Here is a 23897-nt window from a genome sequence, read left to right as displayed (position 1 = left end):
CCCAGTTATGTCCGCCAGTGTTGCCACCACGTATTTCTTTTCGTTCGAAGCGACTGTGGTTAATAAAGTATTTACTGCATCCTCCGTGCATCTCTCTTTTGTGAAGCCGTATTGGAGTCCTGTAATTGGTTTCAAAGCAAGGAATTTCAATAATCTTTTTGTTATCATTTTTTCAAAAACCTTTCCCAGAACATTTATGAGACAGATTGGGCGGTACGATTTCGACTGCGTTTCGTCACGATCATCATCCTTTTGTATTATAATGACGTTAGCCTCCTTCCAGGGCGTGGGAAATTATTGGACTTCCAAGCATCTGTTAAAAAAGAACGTTAGGTTTGGAATGAGCTTCTGCAACGCCATCTGGATTATTTCTGCTGGAATATTATCCGGACCCGGCGATTTTTTTCTTTTCAAGGTCATTATCTGGAGAGCTACTTCTTCCTCCGCGAAAGGCAGAATTGGATCATTTTTGTAAGTCTCCTGGAGTTTCAATCTTGTATTTGTGTGGTAGTCGTTCTCATCCTCCATCGCATCGTCCGGCAGGAGTCCATGCAGTAATTGTTCTGACGTCTCTCGCAAATCTATGGTGTGTGTCCCATCTTCCTTCTCAAGTGTTGAGAAAGCTTTTCCTAATTTAATTTTCACAGACGCGATTTTATAGGGCAGTCCCCATTTATCAATTGTTAATTTGTTTGTATCGAAATTCTTCCAGTGTTTACATTTGTAGGATCTCAGTTCATTTTCATTTTTTTTTTTGGCCGCCCTTTATAATTCCAAGTTTTTAATTCTCATTTCATTAATGTTTGTTTTTTGATAAATTTTCCGTGTTTTTCTCATGAATGCTCTGAGCTTAGTTAGCTTGTTGTTCCACGGCTTGTTTTTATGTTTCATCTGTTTTTTAAGGCGTTGCAATTTCTATTGCGTTTTGTATCGTTTCTGTCACCGCTCTTGCCCATTCGTTTATCGTTTTCGTGGAGTCCGCCTGTTGGGGAGGTGTGTTGATTCAATTAAAAGTTGTTGATTTGTTCTTCCCCAGTCATATCTTATTTCTGGTGATCTTTGTTCCTCCGTTGAATTTTTGGATATTTTAATAGTAATCACATTGTGATCGCTAGTAGTTTTCATGTCATTCACTTCCATTCTTTTACTTTTCCCAGTAATCTATTGTTTAACAAAGTTTCGTCTATGTTACTGGATGCCCCCCGCCCTACCTCTATTATAAGTTGGAGGGTTGTCTGGTAGATTCTCCACAAACAGATTATTTCCTGCCACGAATTCCTCCACCAGCTCCTCGTTGGGATTCGTCTCACGCCCGTGCCACCACGGGGAGGAGGAATTCACATCCATTGTTATTAGGAGACTTTTGTTGTTATAGACGTTGCACACGTCGCCCATTTTTTCCAGAAACTGTTCGAAATTATGGCTATATTGGCAATAGCAGTTTATAATTATGAATGATAAATTTTCCAAGGATAATTCTACCCAGTTAATGTGACTGGTAGAAAATTGAGCGATTTTAATTGGTACAATCTCTCTGTTTAGAATAACTATTGCAGATTTGGCATATTGATTATGCATTATAATTCTCGGCCGTATCGGTACAGATGGAATCTTGTTTCTAAAAATATATTGTTCCTGTTTTATCCAATTTTTTGTTTTTAGCGAAGTCAAAAATTTCCGCGGTTTCCAGTTTTGCCCCCTTTAGGTTTGCCTGTGCAACGCTTACGTACCTTTCCATTAAGGGTGTCTCGTTATCTGAAAGCACTGCGGCCATTCTTTTCTTGGCAGAAACACCACCCTCCCGTGAGCCCTCGCGAAGTCTGAGTAAATTTCGTTTATATATAGGGGGACGCCTCGGCGAGGAAAAACTGTTTCTAGCAATGATGATAATTCCTCTGTGTCAGTAGGAATATTGTTAGACTTTAGAGTTATCATGTCGACCGCCTCCGGGTACGGGAAGGTGATAGATTTTCCCTTTTCGTGTTTATTTCTAATTAAAATCCTCAAAGCCGTGACCAAATTTTCTTTTTCCTCGAGCCTGCTTAGTCTCAGCGCTTGTTCAAAGTTGTTGTAGATTTCTTCTGGATTTATTTTACATTTCTCTTCTACGACCAGACCCGAAGGCGGTTCAACACTCGCCGGAGAGAATGGCGGATGAAGAGTCTGCGGTTTACTGAAATTACTATACTTGATCTCCGGATGAAAGGCACGGGCGTTCGGATTTAATTTCGTCGTTTTCTTCTCTGACATGTAAGTGTAAGTGGGGCCTGTGTCGCTCACTCCTGGATGTTGATCTCTCTCTGTGCTTGTTACTATTATTTCCTCTTGTATCCCACTTTCAATTTCGTTTTCAATTTCGTTATTGAGCGGGAAGGGTGGTTCGGAAACTACTGGGTGTCTAAGGACTCTTTCATTAGGAGGCGATTCTGGGAAGGTTACAAAGGGGTTGTGCAGAGTTATGCCATCAGGTAAATAGGTAAAAACGCTTAGGGGAAGGTTGGGTATTTTTGAGCTAAGTAGAGGCTGTGATGGTTGTACTGGTGTTTTAATGTGGTTCGAATGTAGATATATTTTTTTCTTTAATATGAAGTTTATGTTTCTTTCATTTCCCTGTGTCGTGAAGGCAGAAGATTCTATATGTTCGAAAAACGTTTCTGGTAGTTTTATATTTTGATAATTGTCGATTTTATTCTTCTCAATTTTTGGCTAGCAGTAGCTTAATTTCCATTATTTTCCTTTCCTTGTAAGCTGCCGCTCTAGCCGCGTCGCGCCGAAGACGACTAGGAGTTTTCCTATTTTTGTTTTTCTTTGTCGTTCTAAAATCCACAGTCGATTTACAATCCATAATCTGTCCTTTCTATTAACCTTTGTAACTGTAACTTGTAAGTGGGGCAGTCCTTGCCATTACATTCTCTTTTTTATTTTCATGCAAGGAATGCATATCTTTGGACCATCTTTTTTAGGACATTGCTCCTCCTTAGAATGGCTTTCCAGGCCACACTGGGCGCAGATTTCCTTTCCTTTTACAAAACCGGCTCAAATGTCCATAGTCGCAACATTTATTACACTTTGGGACGACAATGTAATCTTTAATGGATAAGCACAGGAATGCGACGAAGATTTTTTCATTTTTCAAAAGGATTTTTCTTAAATCTGGAGCCACCTCGAAAACACAGTGGCAGGTTTCGTGGACCAGTCTTGAACTTCAAGTGAAACTTTTTAATGAACTCCCCCCAGGACATCTTGTCGTCTAAGTTTAATAAATATATCTCCTCGTACAGATCAGTTTCTTCCTTTTGTGCAGGGACTTCGTACAGTATTAATAATGGGTTTATTTTTTTGGGGACCTCTGCCCTGATTTTATGTTTGGCTAGTTCCCCATGGTTAATTATTTTGTCCGCATCCTCTTTTGTATCTGTCTCCACAATCAGCATTTTGTTTGTTTGTCTCTTTTGTTTAATCCTTATCCCGTCTCTGATGGGATTTATCACTTTTGTGAATGTTTCTTGAACCTTTTTTGCATATTTATTTCTGTTCTCATCTGAAATGAAGACAGTGTATTTCAAATTTTGAAAAGTTTTTTTTTAAATTTGAGCTGCCCTTCCTGTTTGCACGATAGCTGGTGACGCCGCTGTTTGTGTGTAGGAGGGTTTAGCGTTGCCTTCTGTCTTTGCTGCACTTTGAAGTAAGTCACAGGCGGTTTTTAACGATTTGTTTTCGGCCACCGTCTCTTGATGAACCTGGCCCATTTTGGCTACTATTTTGAGGATTGTTGATTTATTTTCAGGAGGGATGATTCTATATTTTGCTATAATGGTATTCAATTCGAGGGACAGCTTTCTAAACAAGCCCAGCTGGGTATCAGCTGTATCTGGGATATTATCCATTGCAACATTCATTGTATCTTGACCAGCAGGAGCACCAACACTTGGGGAAGGGGGGGGGGTCTGGGAACCGTCACTCCTCACTAACTTTTTCTCTTCCTGGGATCCTCTAGAGTTTCTGGGGATCGTTTCCTTTTATCGTTCATCGCATTACACACGAGTAAGTTCAAACCGGATCGATCCGAAACCAAGCCTCCTATTAAAAACGAGGTAGTGTCATTCTGTTGTGTATTTTTACTTTGGTATGTTTGATGCTTCGAGCCCCCTTCTTGGGAATTTGCAGTTTTCTCACTTTAGTGAAATTCAGAATTTATCGTCCTGGTTCAAATAACAGTATCGCATAATAGCACGCGGCTGTTTTGCTGACTGTTCAAAGTGCTTCGCGTTAGCTTCCTCGAACGTGAGAAGATATGGAGGGCAGTTTACATAAGTAAAGATTGTGTAAAAACACAGCACTTACCAGAATTATCTGGGAGAGTATCCCTCCACCCTTCACCAACACACTAACACTCACATACACTCATTCCCAGTACACTAAAACGCATAAGTACCTGTTATCTCGGAACGAAAAGGCGCAGAAACGCGGAGGTCGCTTTCTTTCGCGTCACTCTCAGTAGTCCCGATATGATGAAATTGATGAATGGACAAATATCCATGCCTAGGCCAAGATTCGATTCCGGGACCCCTGGCGTGATGTGCTAACCACTCCGCCACGGGGCCGGCCCTTCCACATACAAATCTTGTAACTGTACACGCTGTTTTGCATAGTCATACAACTTCTGTGTTCCTCTGTACGTTTCGTCATTTGTAATGACGTTTCAGCACTCGCTATGGTTTTCTGGATGTCGGAATCGAGAAAAATTCATAGATGCCCCTTCAAATCGGATTTCAGTTTTGGGAACAAGAATTAATGAGCAGGTGCTAAATCTGGCAAATGCGGAGGGTGATCGAGCACACTTTGTTTGCCCGAAAACGACTTGACAATTGTCACGTTATGGAACGTGGTGTTTGCCATGCAAAAGGAACTAATCAGAATCAAACATGTCCACTGTAACACTCTGACATTCTTTACATTTCACTTCGTAGATAATCCCTTCCTCTTAAAACTTACAGGAAGTTAGGGAGAAGCATCTTAAGAATAGCGAAGAATGCAAACAAGAAAAAGGAAAACAGAGAAGAGGAAGAGGAAGGGATTATCTACGAATTGAAATGTAAAGAATGCCAGAGTGTGTACATAGGAAAAACGAAAAATAGGTTTTTAGTTTATGTTTGATAATGAAATTAATTACTGCCTTGGTCAGCATATTGAGGGGTAATGATATAAACCATGATAAGCAGATGATCCGAGCATCAATACAATTCCATTAAAAAGAAGAACGAAAATACAGATGGATAATTTGCCTATTGTTATCGTAGCCGCTGAGTGTAGAAAGTACAGTGTACGTGACTGACATCTTGCATGCATCACCTTGTTTCCAAGACAAGGCTCAAAAATTATTTTCAGCTGTTTTAATTTAATTGCATTTAATGCTGGCATTAGAATCAAATTAATATTTTTTACATGAAGATTAAATTTTCATTTGTGAATTTTTCAATTGTTTCTCACTGGTTTAGTGATGGTTCTGCTTGTACCCTCAAGATTAAAAGAACATACAGAATGAAGCGAAATTAAGTTTGAAATATTTCAGCGTTGATGACAAAACTGTGTGCGTCAGCATATAAATGTGAACAAGTGTTAGCTACGAAACTTAAAGGAACTAACATATAGTTTCTTTGTGCAGTCATATTGCCTAAGGAAACTGATTTGATGTCCATTTTAACCTCACAAGAAACCAGCTTTTGCCAGTTTATTCCAAATATATGTATTTAATCCATTGATGTTCTTTGGTTGTTCTAGTTTCTTCGTTTTTTTTGTTATTGTAGTTATCATTAGTTCTATTACAACTATAAAACGAAAATGAAAGTTACAAATTCCCTTTGCACTATGCACTATGCTATGAGGCATATGTAGGGGGATGTTGGGGTAGACCATTTTGGAGATGATGTGCTCAGCACCACACTCGTTCCGTCTATACTACACAGTTTTGCTCCAACATAACTATGTATTTGATATTGGGTGAGCCCCAGAGCGCTTTACTAGGGGACAAGGACGGAAAAATTGCGACCTTAGATCACCCCTAAGGAATCGAACCCCGGTTTCCCCATGGTAGTCAGACACCTTAACGACTAGACCACCGTTGCTCCAAAATTAAAAGGCAAATGGCTTTTTTTTGGGTATCTGGACCTCCTTCGTCTCAATTTAACCCCAAGGATGAAATAAATACCTGAGTGAAGACAATGAACTTTCCAGGTTTTTTCCAAGATTCGAACCTAGGACCTCTAGCTTCGTAGAGCAGTGCATTTTCAATTCCTGAACATTAACATTTAAGATAGTTGAGTGTAATACGTATTTTCCATATCAGAGCCCAAGAATTTCTTCAATCCAACAGTGTTAATCTGGAATTTTTCCTTAAAAAAAACGAGAGGAGAAAAAACATTCCACAGTTTTTAAAATTTGATCAATGTATTATTTCCAATATCTATTTCTTTTCATTGAAATTAAGTACTTTCCTAGCTTTTCCACATAAAACGACGAGAGGTTTCTATAATTTCTTTTAAAACAAATAACACTTTTTCATTTGACTTTGCAAATTTACACTTTTCCTCCGTTTTTTGTAGGCTTGCATTATTATTACAAGCTACAGGAGAAAGTATTTGATTTTAATATATGTTCGAGTTACATATCCCCCCAGATATCGCTGATGGTCAAACGAGTAAAGCCGTAAAATATTATTTCACAATACAGTTATTTTTGTTAATCAGTGAATAAATATAACAACGTTTGTGCCTGATTGCCACGGCTCCTAATATTTATTAGGAACATTTGCTGGCTTTCAAAGTACCAACCATTCCACCTTTTCCTTTCTGGAATCTTTTTTCCAGATTCTTGTTGTAAAATATTACACCCTACTTACCCACTCCATTCTAAGCCCTTAATCTGTTATCGTTTTAACCACGTTTGCTGATGCCATTTTTTACACATCCCCATAAATAGGAATTGTAAGTGTTGGTTTATGTGTTGAATGTTTATTTATACCATATACGAGGCGCGTCAGGAAAGTAAAGATACAACTGATATATATCTTAGGGAAAGTATGTCAGAAAGTATATCTGTTCTATCTCCGGCGAAAGCACAGCACCACTTCGTCACATTTTGACGATTCATAATGTTACCATAAACTGCTGAAATTTTCTGGACATTCGCCTTTTGACTGGAGAAACCACATCACAACCCGCACTTTTAATTTGGTGGGATTTTTATCATCGCAGCCATTTCCAGCACGTGTGACACACAAGGCTCAGCGCAGCACTGAGAATGAAGGCTACTCAAACAGTAAACATCAAGGTTACTGTCAGTGTTGTCAACTCATGCTTCACATACTTTCCCTAAGATAAGTTGTATCTTTACTTTCCTGACACGCCTGGTATGTACGTACAATACCCATATGCATATGTATACATGCCTAAAACACAGATACATGTGGGTATAAGTCTTATTTTTGCGCATGAAATAATAAATTATTTAAAAATACTTTTCCGAATCGATCAGTGAATAATGTTAATTATTTTGTTGATAATTGAAGCAGTTATTCATTATTTTTTAGAGCCATGCACCTGAACGTCTGTGGAGGAGACCCAGGAATTTGTTCCAAAATGACCCCAATTGACGGCCAGGAGCTTCTGATATATCTGCGAAACGTTACGTTCGATGGTACATAGATATATTTCATACTCTTTCCTAGGAATGTTGTTGAATTGACGTTGCTATATTTATTTTACAGTAATTGACAAAAAGTTAAACATCCAGAAGGAAATGTCCAATTTGAACGTCAAATCGTACACTTGTGTACGTATCTTACATATGTATGTAAATGATTAGTTTCCAGTGGTGCAGGAACGGGGGGGTACAGGGGTACATTGTAACCCCCTCAATTTTTGAAGGGAGGTACTGTACACCCTAAATCGAACATTCTAGTTGTAACCCTTGTACCCCTCTTAGATACAAGATGCTACTGTTAAAATAACATAGTATTTTCTAATCGCTCAATACAAAAAGTGTAAATTGTAAGGATTATTTTCCTTACCACAGGAATTCATACCGTTGTAAACATATTCTACATGTACTACGTACATTGTACTTGCTACTAGTTAGTTCATTGATCTGTGTGTCTGGAAATCTTTCTAAGGAGATATAAATTATTTAAAATGTGTGTGGAACGATTGAATGAGCCAAAGTTTACTTTCAGAAAATCAGGCTGCAGAGGAATGCCTCTTCGTGTAAGGGGGGGGGGGGGGGTCATGTTTTGTAAGCAAGTGATCGCCTCGATTCGAAGATATAAATCTGCATCAGAAGAGTATATGACTCAACTCCTTTCATTTTAAATTTTTCAAATGAAATTTTCCGAATCGAAATACTTCCACAATTCCTGCCCCGTCTTGTTTTCGAGACACGACACGATATAACAAATTTTTGGGGGACCATACAATGTATTTCACCGATTATTTTTATAACTTTGTCAGAGGGTGTTCGGAAAGCTTTACTTATACCTATATATTAAGGTATATTTTGAAAATAGAGATGGTAAGAGACAAGAAAAGTCTCAAATTTGGAGACGAGACTGAAATAAATCTCTGCAAAACCAAAACGAGACATCACTTAATGTCTGAGACGATCTCGTTCGATACTTTGATATCACATTTGAAGAATTTATTTAAAATAAATTTAAATTACTGTGTCTTATACCAAGCGTATATCTTGTTCATATTTCAAATAAGTCGTTAATTTTGTTCATTGTAATTGAAAAGTTAATCCATTAGTGACAATTGCAAGCCTGTGCTGCCCAGTTTCATCAATTCAGGATAAAATGGTTCGCAGCGTCGAACAAAATGTAAAGCAGAAAAATGTTATTAAGAAAAGTTTTTGCTTTAATGACCCTATACGTTGCGAAATTTTGAGTTGTGACACATTTGTCTCATCTCGATACCATTCCTAGTTGAAATGGATCAGCGATATTTCCTAGACATTAAAACAGGTTGCGATTTGTGATTTTATCAGAAGAAGGAGGATTTTACCTATGAATTAGATATGCTTAGAATTGGATATAAATTGCTTAAAATCTAATTTTGATCGAATGCAACAAAAGCACAACACCATTTCAAGTTAAATTCTAAAGTCAAACTGTAAGAAAATTACATTATTCAGTTGAATACACGAAATTAATGAGACGCTGCAGGTTCGATGATTTGCCAATTGGCTTGTCAAGGACACTGTAATGCTTATGACTTGATCGATTTTGTTGCAAGTTTTTCCGTATTTAAACAATGCACTGGGTGTCCATTGAAAGAAAAATGAGGTTTGAAACTTCTAAATGATTTCTCTAATCAGTTAAGGTAAAGTTCATGGCACTGAACCCGTTTTCCCACTCATCTGTAGATATTGATACAATTTGGATTGGATTCACAAGGTCTTTGAGTGAGGTGAGAATGTGTATTGAATTTTCTCTGTAGATCCGAAAATCTTCGACTGGTGACGCGTACATGCTTTCGCTTACATTAAAGTTCACTGTTTTATATAAACGAGGAATTAACATGTCACCATAAAACACACGTATTTATCTGCATTTAATACGACTACACCTGAAAAGAAATCTAACTCTTCAAACCGGCTCTTCATATTGTCCATCAACGATTGAAGAAAAAATATTTCGAGCGTACACTGAGAGAAAAGTCTGGTTGGCTGCAACAAATCCTAGTTACAGCAACCAAATCCCTTGTTTGTTATACACGAGCAAGACGTTGAGGTTCCCTGTACAAAATTATTTGATTCACTTAATTTTGATCATCCAACTAAATCTCTTGTATGGAGTATCGAATTGAGTGTAGTTCTCTGAACAAGATAATTGGTACCATCAAACAAATCAATTTGTTGGCAGTAAAGGATCTTTTGTTGGAATTATTATTATTAAACACATTAAAAAGCATGGCATCCTGTGGGACAGGCGGAAATTTAACACCCACCAAGAATTTTGTCCTACAAAAATCCGGTTGATAAAGGAATTAGTTTGCTACTTTATAAATACCTAACATATATGTATATAAAATACAGAATATATACACACATATTTAATATTGTATATTTTGTTATATATAATATGCATAATATACAGTGCTAATGTCTGTGTCTACATTCATTTTATATTACACACACTATACACTGTATATATATATATTATAAAGTAGCAAAGTAATTCCTTTACCATCTGAATCTTTGAAGGATTGTAGGACAGAATTGTTGACGAGGGAAAATCCTCCCCTGTCTTCCAGGATTTCACACACTACTTTCTAATATATACTGTGACATATATATATAAATATAATATACATATCGTAATAATTTTCACATTCATGTAAATGGAGTTCTTCCTCTTCCCTCACCAGTCTTCAATGATTTCGCATCCTGGAGTTTCCTGTTAATTGCAGTACAAAGGGGACATGGAAGTAGTAGACCAATATATTTTTTTTCAATTTTACAAAGTGGAAATATGATAAGAGCCATGCTATAGCCTCCTTTCTCCTCCAGACCACCACTCATTTTTGGCTGGATGAGTGGCAGAGCTACTTGTTGTACTAGGACAGATTGAAAATTCCCTCCCGAGATTACATATTCTAATAATGAAATACCAGGTGTCCTGTATGTTAGTCGGACGTCCAATTGACTGGACCACCTTTTCCGTTACCATGATGTAGAAAATCTACACATAATGCCATGCACTTAGCTCAAAAAGTGAAACTTTTTTTGAGGCACTGTCTCGCGTATGTTGCAGACACACATTGCAATCTCTATATACATTTTTGCATTGCCTTTTTAGAAGTATATTTCACCATAGAGACAACTATGTGATGTATTCCATTTCTTCACATTGATATTATAAATAATAATAATAATATCTTGAAGTATTATTAAACCCTTCAATAGAGGAGGGGAATTAGCTCTACTGTTGATAGCTATAGTATATTAAACTAAATCTTAACTAGGAAAATATATTTAATTACTTACCATAGTCCTCTTATGCAAAGATAAAATGCAGGTTAACCTTTTGTCGCACAGACAGAATGCTGATAGTTATCATGTGGTTCAGAAGTTATTAAATGACAGGAAGGTGGTGGTTTGGTTTGGTCACTTGTACCTGAACTTACACTTGCTGATATTCCATGTTTTATTTTATATATTATTGTAATATTCAGTTTATATACCACAATCAAGAATGTATGGGTTTGGAGCAGCAGCATTGAATATCAAAGCCAACTGTTTCTGTTCCTGAACCAGGTCCAACACTTTGATTGATTGATTGAATTGTTGTTTTTAGTCCACGCTATGCACAGAAAGGCTAACCGGGACTGGACCTACAGTTTAAAGTGGGATCCAAACCAGCATGTGCCTCCACCGGGTATCCAACCCAGAACCCCTTGATTACAAAGCGAAGACACTACCACTGTGCCATCGGGGAGGCCTAAGACTTCGAAACACAAGGATAAAGAACACCACCAATGTTGGAAATGCTATGAATTTACATACTATATACTACTATACTATATATGACACATGTATATACTACAATAGCTCTAACCTGTGTGCACATGTTTGTAATGCGGGATGTTGATTGTGTAAGGCGAGACTGTATTTTTAACATGCAACGTAATATTCAATAAACGTGGCAGAGAAAGAAAAGTTAATGGAAAAACATGATGAATCTTCCATTAATGGCATGAAGTTTCCAATATGGATTTTCACCCTACATTATACTAATCGAATGCACAAGTACACAAAATTATATGTGAAGACAGGGAGGTTTACGTTAATTTTACATGATATGGCTAGAATTGTCAAAAATAATTTAAACTAAATGCTATACACAAGGAATTCTTTCTTCCAAACATAACACATACATTAACGCTGACAAATTTATTACAAATTTATTGTACAGCTCTTATTAAAAAATGATTACATATAAAAGTTGCTTGTAGGCACAGATACATTATTGTTGATAAAGACACTTCAAAATAATTGCAGTCAGAGTACCACTTGATTTAAAGAAGGCATAGATTCTTCTTGGCCCTCAGCCTTTGAATGTTTCCAGAAATCTAAAACGAAAAAACAAACAAAAAAAACATAAAATATAGCTTGCTGGTTGTTTGGTCAGTTTACAAAATTCTATGTAATAATGTTGCAAATTCTAGTAGACACTTCAAAACACTCATGACCAACTTGCATTGTGGATTGTGGAAGTTCAAAACTATTAATATTTGTCCCCCAAGCCCCTAAAAAAAATAGAAACTTCACTTTCCCTCCTTGTCAGGCTGAACCACAGTAAGTGGTGATGTATCTTCACCACCTAGTGCAGTGGTTCTCAATCTTTATAAGAGAACAGCCTGTTTTTATAAAAGTTGAAATCCTGCGCAAACAATTAACCCCTTTCTATTTTTTATACTTTATACATTCATTTGCACCATAGATTTTTAAATATTAATAAATAATGGCATAAATATAAATAATAAAAGCTTTATCTGTCTAGGCTTGTTGGCAAATGTAAAATTGGAATTAAATTAATTGGTAACCACTGAAACTCTTATTACCTGGTATGATTTATGTTAGGGCCTAGTACCCAGTAACAGCCCAGTAATTAAGAGTACGGGCCTAGTGCACATTGGTCTATAAAACATACGGTGTGTTCCGAAAGTCTTAACGAAACGAACGCATTCAACGAAAATAACTGGGGGCTCGTGAATCTGGTAAAACCAGTTATTTTACAGACTTATGGGACACACAAGGCGAAAGTGCAGGTGCAGCGTTTTGTTTTAGAGAAAGTTTCCACATGGCCTCCAGCAGAAGAAATGTCCCAATGGCAAAAATAAACTCTACTTTAGACACTGTTACTCATTTCAATAGCATTCCAAGAACAGTTAAGGCATACTCATCTTGTGCATGTGGCTTCATATCGCTATCTGTTAAAATTATAATACATTTTCCGAACTAGTGCAGTTTGAATCCATCAGCATGCACGTTGTCCGCAAGCAGCAGACGATTCTCACCAAACAAACAAGCCTGCTGCCCCTTGCATTTGGTGAATCTCGTTCTTGCACGAAATGCGACTTTTGGGACAGCATAATGAAACGTATGGCACAGCCAGTTACCGTAACTCGTTTAACGTGTTAAGCTCGTGTAACTTTCGAAACATGTCCATAATTGGCTTTCTCTCAGAAAAAAAAATTGTGTAAGTACACTTTATGCGCAGACATGAAGATTGGGACTGAAGCCACACTGTGCCTTCAGTGGGGATTGAATCTGGAACACCTTCATTACAAGACATTACTTTGTCATCAGGGAGGACAATTCCTTCACATAACTTTCATCAATATGCTGGTCTTTTTCCAAAAACAATACTAGCAATTGCAAGTAATTCTGGTCTCAACAGGTCGCATTAAAACAGTCTTGAAGTGAGAGGGAGATATGGGGGTATCCGCCAGCTAGCAGAAATTGTTGCAATGCATTCCCCAGCTGACTCCCAAGCCCAACTAAACACCCACTCCTCCCAGCCGTTAAAATTTTCATCATCATGTGCTGCATTAAATCTTAAAACTTCCTTCATTATTAAATTGAGTGTGCATATGCATTCTAATGTAAAAGGTGTAGAAGTAAGAGTAGTAAAGTTTTTAATTTCCAAAAACCTCTAACCAGTTGATATTAACATTCGTTTCCAATTTTATCACATGAAACTATAAATTTGGCACACTGAACTCTGTCACTGAGCTATCGCGCCTATATTAACGTAAAGCACGCTTGCACCATTTGTGATGTATTGTATTTTATATTCAGCATGATCAGATATTACATATTTGCATAGGACAAAACCACCTCAAAATTTGTATACGCCTGTATTACACTTACCAGCAAATGTAGGTATCACGGTTTCTAATACCCACGACTTTAAATTAAAATCGAAGATCTTCAATCCCTTTCTTTCGGGATCCGCCATGTTTCTTTTTGTCAAACTTGCCATTACAAACATCAGGTTTGTTTCCGATAAACAACAAATATGTTTCAGTGTAACAAGAGAGTGTCACGGGACACATTGCATCTTTCGGTGAAATAAAATAAGGTGAAATAAATAGTTTTCTTAAGGGAACTCAACCAAATGGTTTATGTAACGAAACTCTGTTTAACCGTATACATTTTCTCCAGCAAAATATATTTTGCACCTGCAACTAATCTCTTTTCTCAGTGTATGGCTTCCCTCTAACATTGCTTGACCTGAGGTATGAAGGATTTCGGTTTAGTACATGCAATGATAGTACTTTCAGTGTTTGAAAAGCATCATAAGGTACAGCTAATTACATTACAACTAATTAGTATGCCAAATGTGTTACAAATACTTCAAAGTTAGATCTCTTTGCGAGTTGATCGGGAATCATCTCGATTCAGTATTTTTTTTTTTTTTTTTTTTAAAAAAAAGCAACTCAACGCTATAGCTGTCAACAATCGTTCGAAAAGTCCCGTTAACATACGTCAAAGACAGGGCAGAGTTTTTGAAATTTTATAGAATAGTACTTGTAAAACACCTTCTAGAAGTCTGAGAAAATACCGAATATATGGCTTCTAAAAGGTACTGCATACGGTACATATCTGTCATAAATTAGTTTAATGATATTAATGATGAAGTGGAATTATGTATGTACGATATATTTAAAAATATGATTTTCATATTCAGTGGGTGGAAAATGATTATTCCTGATTTGGAATGAATCAAGTTAGAAGAGGTGGAATCCTCCTCACCCCCTTTAAATAGCAACATGCAAATTAATACGTGTAGCTTTGCTCCCAAATTTTCATATTACAAACTCATGATTATCCATCCAATTATATTCAAAATGAGCTCAGAATAAGCTCCAGTACTTTATATGTTTTAAAATTGTTATCTGGTCTTCAAACCTGTTTTTAAAGTCATACATTGTAAAAATAAATAATAATAATAAATAAATAAACATTATTTAGGCAAATTTAAAAACTCGATATTCGCGTCTAAAATGGAATTCCCTATGCTACACATTTTACCTAGGTATACATACGAGGGCTGCTGGAAAAGTTTCTGCAATAAATATGAAAAGAGACATGGGAAATTCTGGGAATGGCTTTATTGTTTTTCAAAGTATTCACCCTTAAGATCGATACTGATCGATACAGTTTTGCATACGTTCAAGCCAATTTTGAAAGCATTTTTTCCACTCTGAAGCTGATACCTCAGAAACCGCTGTTCGAAATGCGTCAACAGCTGCTTCAGGCAAAACAAATCGCTCAGCACGCATCTTATTTTTCATGTGTGGGAACAAAAAGGAGTCACTAGGTGATAAATCAGGTGAGTACGGACAATGAGTCTTTAATTCAACATTTTTACTGGACAAAAAGTCAACCGTTTGGTGTGGTGAGGGGGAACTGGCGTTGTCGTGGTGAATAATAATGCGACTATTTTGGTTTGTTTTACGCAATTCATTGATGACCTCTCGCAAACAAATTGTTGTATACTACTCAACGTTTACAGTCCTTCGATCTTCTAGAGCTATTGTTGCCACATGTCCGGTATAACCGAAGAAACAAGCAATCATTTGCTTAGCAGCACTCCTCCAACGAACAACTCTTGTTGGCTTCGGCTTAATTTGAAACACCCAAACAGCGCGGATTGCTGTTTAATTTCGGGTTCGTATGAATAGATCCAAGTTTCGTTCCCTGTAATGATGTAGTACACCAAATTTGACTTGCCTCGGTTGAATGTTTTGAGCATTCCATTACACCAATTTACACGAGCCTGTTTTTGAGCTAGTCAAGTTGTGTAGGATCCAACGGCTTGAAAGTTTCCGTACGTTCAGATGACCATGCAAAATCGTACGTAGTGCTTTCATGTCGATGTTCGAGGATGCCTGAATCTCACGGTATGTCACATGCCGATCTCTCTCAATCATTTCACGCACAGCATCAACATTACTGGCAACAACAGACGTGGATGGACGACCTTCACGACATTCATCACTGAGAAATGTGCGACCACTCTGGAATTCGGAAAACCAATTGTACACAGTGCTATTGGATGGTGCTTCATCTCCAAAAGCCAAATGAAGTCGCTCGATGTATTATTTCAGTGTTAAACTACATTTGAAATCATAAAAAACCTTGCCCGAAAGTGTTCACGAGAAATGTCCGTCCATTTCTCACACGAAACTACTTCTTCAAACTGCTGTAAAAATAAACGAATAGGCTTAAACAAACAATCAGTGATAGTTTAAACATAAAAAGGTCTATTCTTCCAATTTTTATAATAGCGGAAAACTAGGACCACTGTTAGTGGTAGTTTGCAGAAACGTTTCTAGCAGCCCTCGTATATGTGTGAAGTACACACACACACAATATATATATATATATATATATATATATATATATATATATATATATATATATATATATGTGTACCCTCCAAATGAAATACGTTCCTACGCCACTGTGTGTTTCAATGATTTGTAAAGTCTAGAACGGCCACTAGAGTGCATTAGTTGATAGCGTTCATAAGGCGTGTGTGGGCGTGTGGGGCGTCAGACAGTCAGTCAGCACCGTGAGAGAAGGTGATCAACATAGAGAACACCTCGCAGACGCATCATACAGCGTTATCGCCACTTGACGGAGTTCAAAAGGGGCTGTACTGGGAGCCTGCATGAGTCCAATTGGTGAAATCGTGCAATTGCCAGGCATCTCGGGATTTCAGATGCAGTGGCGTCGCGTGGAGTAAATCGTAGGGTGTTCAGTTTCCTTATATTTCATTCGTACGTCTCTGGCAATTCTCAAATTTCATGATGAGAATTACAACTCACGAAACTTAAAAAATAATGTTTTAAAGCTTATGTGTAGAAGTTATAAAAATTATAATTTCATCTCCATAAAAATGTATTTAATACTCATTTTACATGTGTACCAAATTAAATATTATTTTCTGCTAACAGGGTATTCGTCATCTTTCGTTATGACTCATCTTCATTATTAAACAACACATTTCGACTATCGATGTAAGTGTAAAAATCTGCTCATTTTGGTGATACAGAGTTTTAGAACCTAAAACTTTCGCCATGCAAGATTTTGGGTACGCGACAACGATTTGCAATGAAGTTGCTGAGGAGGTTTGAAGCCTTAATTTTTGCTGAAATGTATTGGGAAAAGTATATATTAGGCTAAAACATCGAAGATCTTAGGAATTAATATAACAATGCAAACAGTGATTCCATTATATTTTAACTAGCTACTGCTTACTTTTCCCCAATACATAAGCTAAAGGAAACGAAAAATAGAATACCTGGTACCTCCTCAGCTATCAGCATTGTCCGAACAGTTGTTGCCATCTGTTGACAGTGTTATTGAGGAAGGCGCACGTGCTCCGATTTCCAGTTTTGCCCCTTGGTTCTTTCGGCTGCTTCAGTAGAGCTAAGTAAAGGGAAGAATACAGCAGAAAGAGTTCACAGCGCAAGTTGTGCGCCGGGCTCTCGCTGTCTAATCTGGTGAGCTTATCTTGTCAACAGTCTGGAGAAATTGGCAAATTTGAAGCATTGTGAAGACTTTATGAACAAAAACAAACTGCTTCGTAAAATAAGTATATTGAAATGTAGTGTTTTATTTTGCAGAAAAGAAAACAAATTGATATTTTTCCGTTATCGGTTGAGGGTTCGTGTGCTCCGTAAACCCCCATCAGGCAACGCCTCTATTCAGATGTCACAGTGCCCAGATGTTGGCCCCAATTGATACGTGAGGACACCTACAGACGTAGTGAAGGTTCCAGGTGACTCCGTGGCCCCACCAAGGGAGTATTGCAGTATTGTGCTCCAAGCATTTTGCAATCCCATCACATCTACATCTGCTATACGGACACATGTACAGAACTCTCTGCAACACCCCGTGTCATCCCGCACCATTGGTCCTAGACTGGCAGTAGCCTGACTACGAGTAGACCGTCTGCGGAGGCTGCCGTTAACACCAGAACACAAACGGTTGCGTTTATAGTGTTGCCGTAACCGGGAGGCATGGACTGCTGACGAAAGTGACGAGTGGTGTTGAATCATGTTCAGCGATGAATCGTAGTTCTGCATTACCATGGATGATCACCGTGTGCGAGTATGGCGCCGCCGAGGGGAGAAGATACATCCTGGCAATGTTGTGGGGAGACACACCAGCATTACCTCTGCCATCATCATGGTGTGGGGAGCTTCAGATCACCTCTGGTAGTAGTTCTGGGGATTTTGATGGCACAACTCTACGTCACGGGCATCCTGCGTCCTCGTGTGTCTCCCCTCTTGAGACAGCATCCTGGTACAGTCTGTTAACACGACAACGCTCGTCCGCTCACGGTACAGGTGTCTATGGACTGCCTGCATCATATTGATGTACTCCCGTGGCCAGCAGAGCTGTAAGGGATCAGCTCGGACGTCAACTCCGACCCAGTGCCGATTTGCAGTATATCGAGAGCCAGTTACAACGGCTGTGGACCGACTTGCCCCGGGAGAGGATACAAAGGCTCTGCGACTACATTTTAAATCGAATCGGCGCTTGTATCAAGACCCGAGAGGGTGCCACATCCCATTGACATGCGGTCAGCAGCACACCAGTAGCGCACACTCTGTTGTCCGTTTGATATGATTTTGTAATCATTGCAATACAGACACATAACCTGTCTACAGGTTCAGTTTCATTTCATTTCCACCACTCCTTCTAGGTGCTCCATTTGTTTTGTCAGTCAGTGTATTAAATTTCATAGTATTTTTTTTAAGATTAAGTAATAAATCTAAAAAGTACTCTCACATACCTTTAACATTACAGTGGTATCGTGGATCATAATAGTGATTAACTTTCACGTGCTACTGCAGTATGGCAAACACTCTTGATTTTGGCTCCCAGTCTATCTTCCTGGACTATGTTCGTTCAGCTGTTATTTGAAATTTACCCATTGTTGACTCGTTATTAGAACTCATATTTCAGAAGAGCACAATAGTGATCCGCGCTACGATTGACGGGAGTTTTTTTCGGATACTTTGTATTTCTATATACATAAGTACGTGTTTCTTAAATCTGTTATAAATATATGAACTTACTTTTTAATTCTTTTGTATAGAAAATACAAAAAGTAAGATTCTTATGTGTAATTTTGTTTGGCTTCATCGAATCCAAAGGTAATGTACTCGATTTAGAATTTCCTCTCTACTGTAATGTGTTGAGTAAAATAACAGATGATATTTTTGTTAAGTGAACCGGAATACTTAAAAAAGAACATTCTTTCAATAAAACCAGATAATTTGTTTCCACGAATGGAAAAAAAAACTACAATATTCTCTGGATCACAATAGTGATCTGCACGAACACTGTAGTGATAAAAGTAAAAGTAGAAAGCAAATATAGTTCCTTTAGTCAAAGACGAAAATAAAAGTCATGTTACTTCTTATCGTCTTATTTCTTTACTTCCTGCACTAGCACTCCTAGCAAAAAGAAAAAGTAAAGAAAAATCTAATCATATCCTTGGACAAGTAACTCCGTTCCTCTCTCCCACTCAACACCGTTTTCTCGCTCATGCTTCGTGTAACATAAATCTTGATTGTTTGCTTGCCAATGCGGTTAATTGTCTGGTTGCCAAATGTCTTTTACTTAGATTTTTGCAAAGCTTTTGACTCTGTCTCTCATACGCAACTCATTCACAAATTGTCAAACAGATTCAACATTCACGGAGCTCTTCTTAAATTACTGTGATCTCACTTCCACAATAGAACACAAAAGGTAATCATATCTGGCTGCACTTCGTCATGGGCCCCTGTAGTTTATGGTGTGTCTCAAGGAAGTTATCTAGTAGTGTCCCTATGTTACATTCTTTTCATGGATGATATTCAAAAAAATATACAGTGAATGCTCAATTTTGCTTGTGACTGCAAATTAATTATAAACACATGTTCTTTGCAAGATTATCTCAAACACATTGACCGCTGATGCCAAGGCTGGAATCTGAAACTAAATAGAAAAATCTGTTGTCACTCATGAGGCTTACCCTCAAATCAAAATTTAGAGCGCCATCTTATAGTTTATCCAACCAGATTCTTCCGTTTTTAAACGGCACAAAGACCTTGCAGCCCTTTTCGATAGCAAACTCACCTTCAGCCACCATACATAACTTCTAAACAGATATCACACATGTTTCTGCTACTTTACAACGTGCGTTGTCCCTATTCTTGAATTTGGTTCTCTTATTTTGTCAATGGCCTTTGAATGCAATATGGAGAGAACAGACAAAGTAGTAAATTCTTAGTTTGGACTTTTAACAACTGTGTTAATATTAAAATACCAACGTTTCGGAGGCAGATTCAGCCTCCGAAACGTTGGTATTTTAAAATTAACACAGTGGTTAAAAGTCCAAAACTAAGAATGAATAAATCACCACTGATCAGCTACAAAGAAGACAGTAGTAAATGTCTTCATCAGAATAGTCAATCGCAGATGTCCAGTTTTTGCAAACTTTTCCAAGCACGAAATTCTATCCTGTCTTCAAACTCATGATTTTATATTCGCCGTCAAGTTTAGAATCTGATATTTCTATTAAGAATGATGAATGTATAACTTTTCAATAGCGCACTGTTGCTACGTCTTCACATCAGAACCCGGGATTGATTCGCGGTGGAGGCACATAGTGGTTCGGATCCCACATTAATAAACTGTAAGATCAGTCCCGATTAGCCTTACTGTGCATAAAGTGGACAAAAAAAAAACTTACTTAATCAATTAATTCACATCAGGATCCTACGTACCAACAGCAAGTGCAACAACTTCTTTTGCACTAGATCGCCATGGCCATACCCTATTAATTACAATAGGAACAATTCATTAAATGATCTTCCAGGCTTCGGAACGCCGTGCATCAAGCAGCTGAAGATTAATTAATATTTTTTATATCCTAGTTCTTATTGGGTTTTTTTCTTGTTATGTATAAGTGTGTGTGTGTGTGTGTGTATGTGCGTGCATCTTATTTCTTAGTTTTCATTTTTCTCTGTTGAAATCCTGATGAAAAATGGATTTTCTCTGTATACAAGATTTTTAAAATAAAGAAGAGAAAAATAGAAATTATACTTCATATCGGAATAATCATGTATATAAAGGTCTCTACTCGCCTGAAGTTGCTTTCCATGCTTGCTTATGTAACCCAGAAAGACATGGCGAAGGACCGGAACCCGGAATAATGTGCCTTCACTAGGTACGCTAAAATTAATCAATATTTTTGCTGCTAGGCCGCTTCCTTCCATGTAGGGCGAAGCGTTGTCCCTCTCCTAGGGTCTGCGCTGGTTTCACAAATATAAATACTTAGCGCTGTCTTTTGCATTGGTAAAGAATTTCTAAAGTAGTGTGTGGAAAATCCCTTCTTAACTTGAAGGGATAAGACAATGTGTATCCACTATACAATGAAAAGTACAGAGCGAGGAGCTGAAACCATGGACAGGGAGATGCAATGAAAGGAAGGGGGATAGGGAGATCGTATCAAGACTGATACAGGAAAGACAGAAGAAATAGTAGAGATGGAAAAATCCTGAGCAGCAACAGATCTTTGAGGGCCAGGACCTGCCACTTTTTATTTTTTTTAAATATGAGACGGCATCGAGTCCCATCGCCACTTTCTTCTAGAGTGGAGCGGATAGAGAGAATACAGATGAGAAATTTGATTATAAGAATTGACAAAAGGATTACGCGTACGTGCGCGCGCGTATATATATATATATATATATATATATATATATCAGAAATAGAGAGAGAAAGGGGAACACAAACAGAGGAAAAAAGTATGTAAAGGATAAATAAGAAAACGTACACCAGCAAGAAGAAATGGGGAAAGATATAGAAACGGAAGTTGTGGTAAATGCGAGAGAGAGGAGAAAAGAAAGAGAGAGAATGTAAGTTGTCAAACTCATATGTGCATAAGTACTATATACTTTATATCTACCCACACTAATTTATCAATATGTGGATCCTGCCCACCCGGTGAAAATTTTTCTGGCGCTGCTTCTTGTGATTGTGTGTGTATTATGTATAATAATGATTTAATAATTTTTCAGGTCTCAGTGGAGATCGTTTCAAGTTCGATCCTCAAGGGGACGGTCCTGCAAGATACAATATAATACATTTCAAGCAAGAAAGTCCTGGGAAATTCGACTGGATCCGGGTTGGAGAGTATGAGGAAGGCGATCTTAGGCTGAACATGTCTGGTAAGTAATTAGTAGCCTAATTCGAAGGTAAAGAGGAACATTAAAAATATAAAATATTGTATACGAATACCAACGAAAAATTAATATAGCTATTACATATATATTGTAAAATATGTACATAAAAAAGGTAAATGTAAAGTGCTCCCCTTTCATTAGCACCACTCCATGAAAACGTATAGTGGGTGTTGGGGTAACGCCCCACACTTTCTTGATCCGGTCGTGAGTGGGGGTGATGTGATCAGCATCACGCCCCTGACCGCCTATACCTCTCAGGGTTTCCCCTAGGTATCCATGTCATTCGACACTGGGTGTTCGCCGGGGCCGCTTCCAACGTTAGAAAAGTTCCCGGATTTGGACCGGCTGGAGATCGAACCAGGGGCCTATAGCATGGTAGTCAGAAGAGATACCGACTTTTTCTTAAGACTTTTTTTTAATTTCATGATTACATTACAAGTTATTACATACTAACTCGGCGAATGCATCACATTTTAGAAATTAGCATAGAAATAGTTCTTTTTGATTACTGACATCATTTGAGAAGTTTTCCGTAAGTAATGCACAAATTGTTCGCGAAAATCAGAGTTCTGATAAGTGGAGGCAAACCAAGCATAGTGCCCAATATCCACTGTACACTGTTCTGTTTCTGTGCGGATAATTGTTAAAGTTTGGAAACAGTAGACGATCAATTGAAATATTCCTCTCATTTGTACGACAGATTACACTAACGAGCTTTGCAACATATTTCCATGACGAAGCGGTTATTTGGCAGTCACTAATCTTATGAACTAAACTTTCAGGCACGTGACAAAGTAAGCATAATGACGAGTCTGCCATGTGCAGGTCATGAAGTTTCACTCGAGTCAGCAGTATTTGGTGCACTATAACGAACCACGCCGATCGTATTCTTGATGGGAGATGCCTTGCGTGTATATTTTTCCACACCTCAGGCCAACGAACTTCCGGGTGCCTTGCGACAATTTTAACCACCTGTTGAGACGCTACACGCATGCCTCTGTACATTTGCGACACCACTGGAACAGGCAAGGTAGGAGTTTGTAACAATCCATAGCAGATCTCCACTAAGGTATCGCGAAGGTACCTAAGGTTGGTGGAAATAGAAGTCACATTTATGGGAGAATCCAACGGTATATGAGGCAAGCAGTATCGAAGGACATAACTGGTAAGGCTATCAGGGCTCTGAATCATCGTCTCGATGTCCGCTTGAATGCGGAGCGCCTGGCTGTTGTGGTGCACGTGTGCAAGATTCAAGCCTTCTCCTGTATTATGTAAACACAAAGTCTCGTCCTTAACACGTAACAGCTGCCCATTCCACACAAGCCAGTTCACCGCACTTTTCAGTTTTGCGACATCTAGCAAACGCATCGGAAGGAATTTGGGTACAAACCACACTTTCGAAAGAGCATATACATTAACAAACGTGACACGTGATTGCAAACTAATAGTTCGAAACTTATTAATTTGTAATACTGCCTTTACACTCCCAATTGCTAGTGTCGCAGAGGCTTGAGCATTTTACTTTATGCTCAGGAGATCACTATTCTACTTCACAGCAAATTATGAAATAAGAGTAATGTAAAT

At 38.0% G+C, this 23897-nt stretch overlaps 1 protein-coding gene across 1 annotated transcript in view; it reads left to right on the top strand.

Annotated features, from left to right (window-relative positions):
• mtt (mangetout) overlaps positions 1–23897 on the top strand; it is a 390272-nt gene that overhangs the window by 237967 nt on the left and 128408 nt on the right. The window contains exons 7-8 of the mRNA XM_083135134.1: positions 7589–7695; positions 22149–22298. Coding sequence (XP_082991260.1) covers positions 7589–7695; positions 22149–22298 — 257 coding nt within the window. The remainder of the gene's footprint in view (positions 1–7588; positions 7696–22148; positions 22299–23897) is intronic.

The sequence above is a fragment of the Lepisma saccharinum genome, chromosome 14 (genome assembly GCF_977018435.1).
Source record: "Lepisma saccharinum chromosome 14, izLepSacc3.1, whole genome shotgun sequence".
Classification (NCBI taxonomy): domain Eukaryota; kingdom Metazoa; phylum Arthropoda; class Insecta; order Zygentoma; family Lepismatidae; genus Lepisma; species Lepisma saccharinum.
The sequence above is the reverse complement of the archived record's forward strand: the minus strand, read 5'-3'. Positions and strand labels throughout refer to the sequence as shown.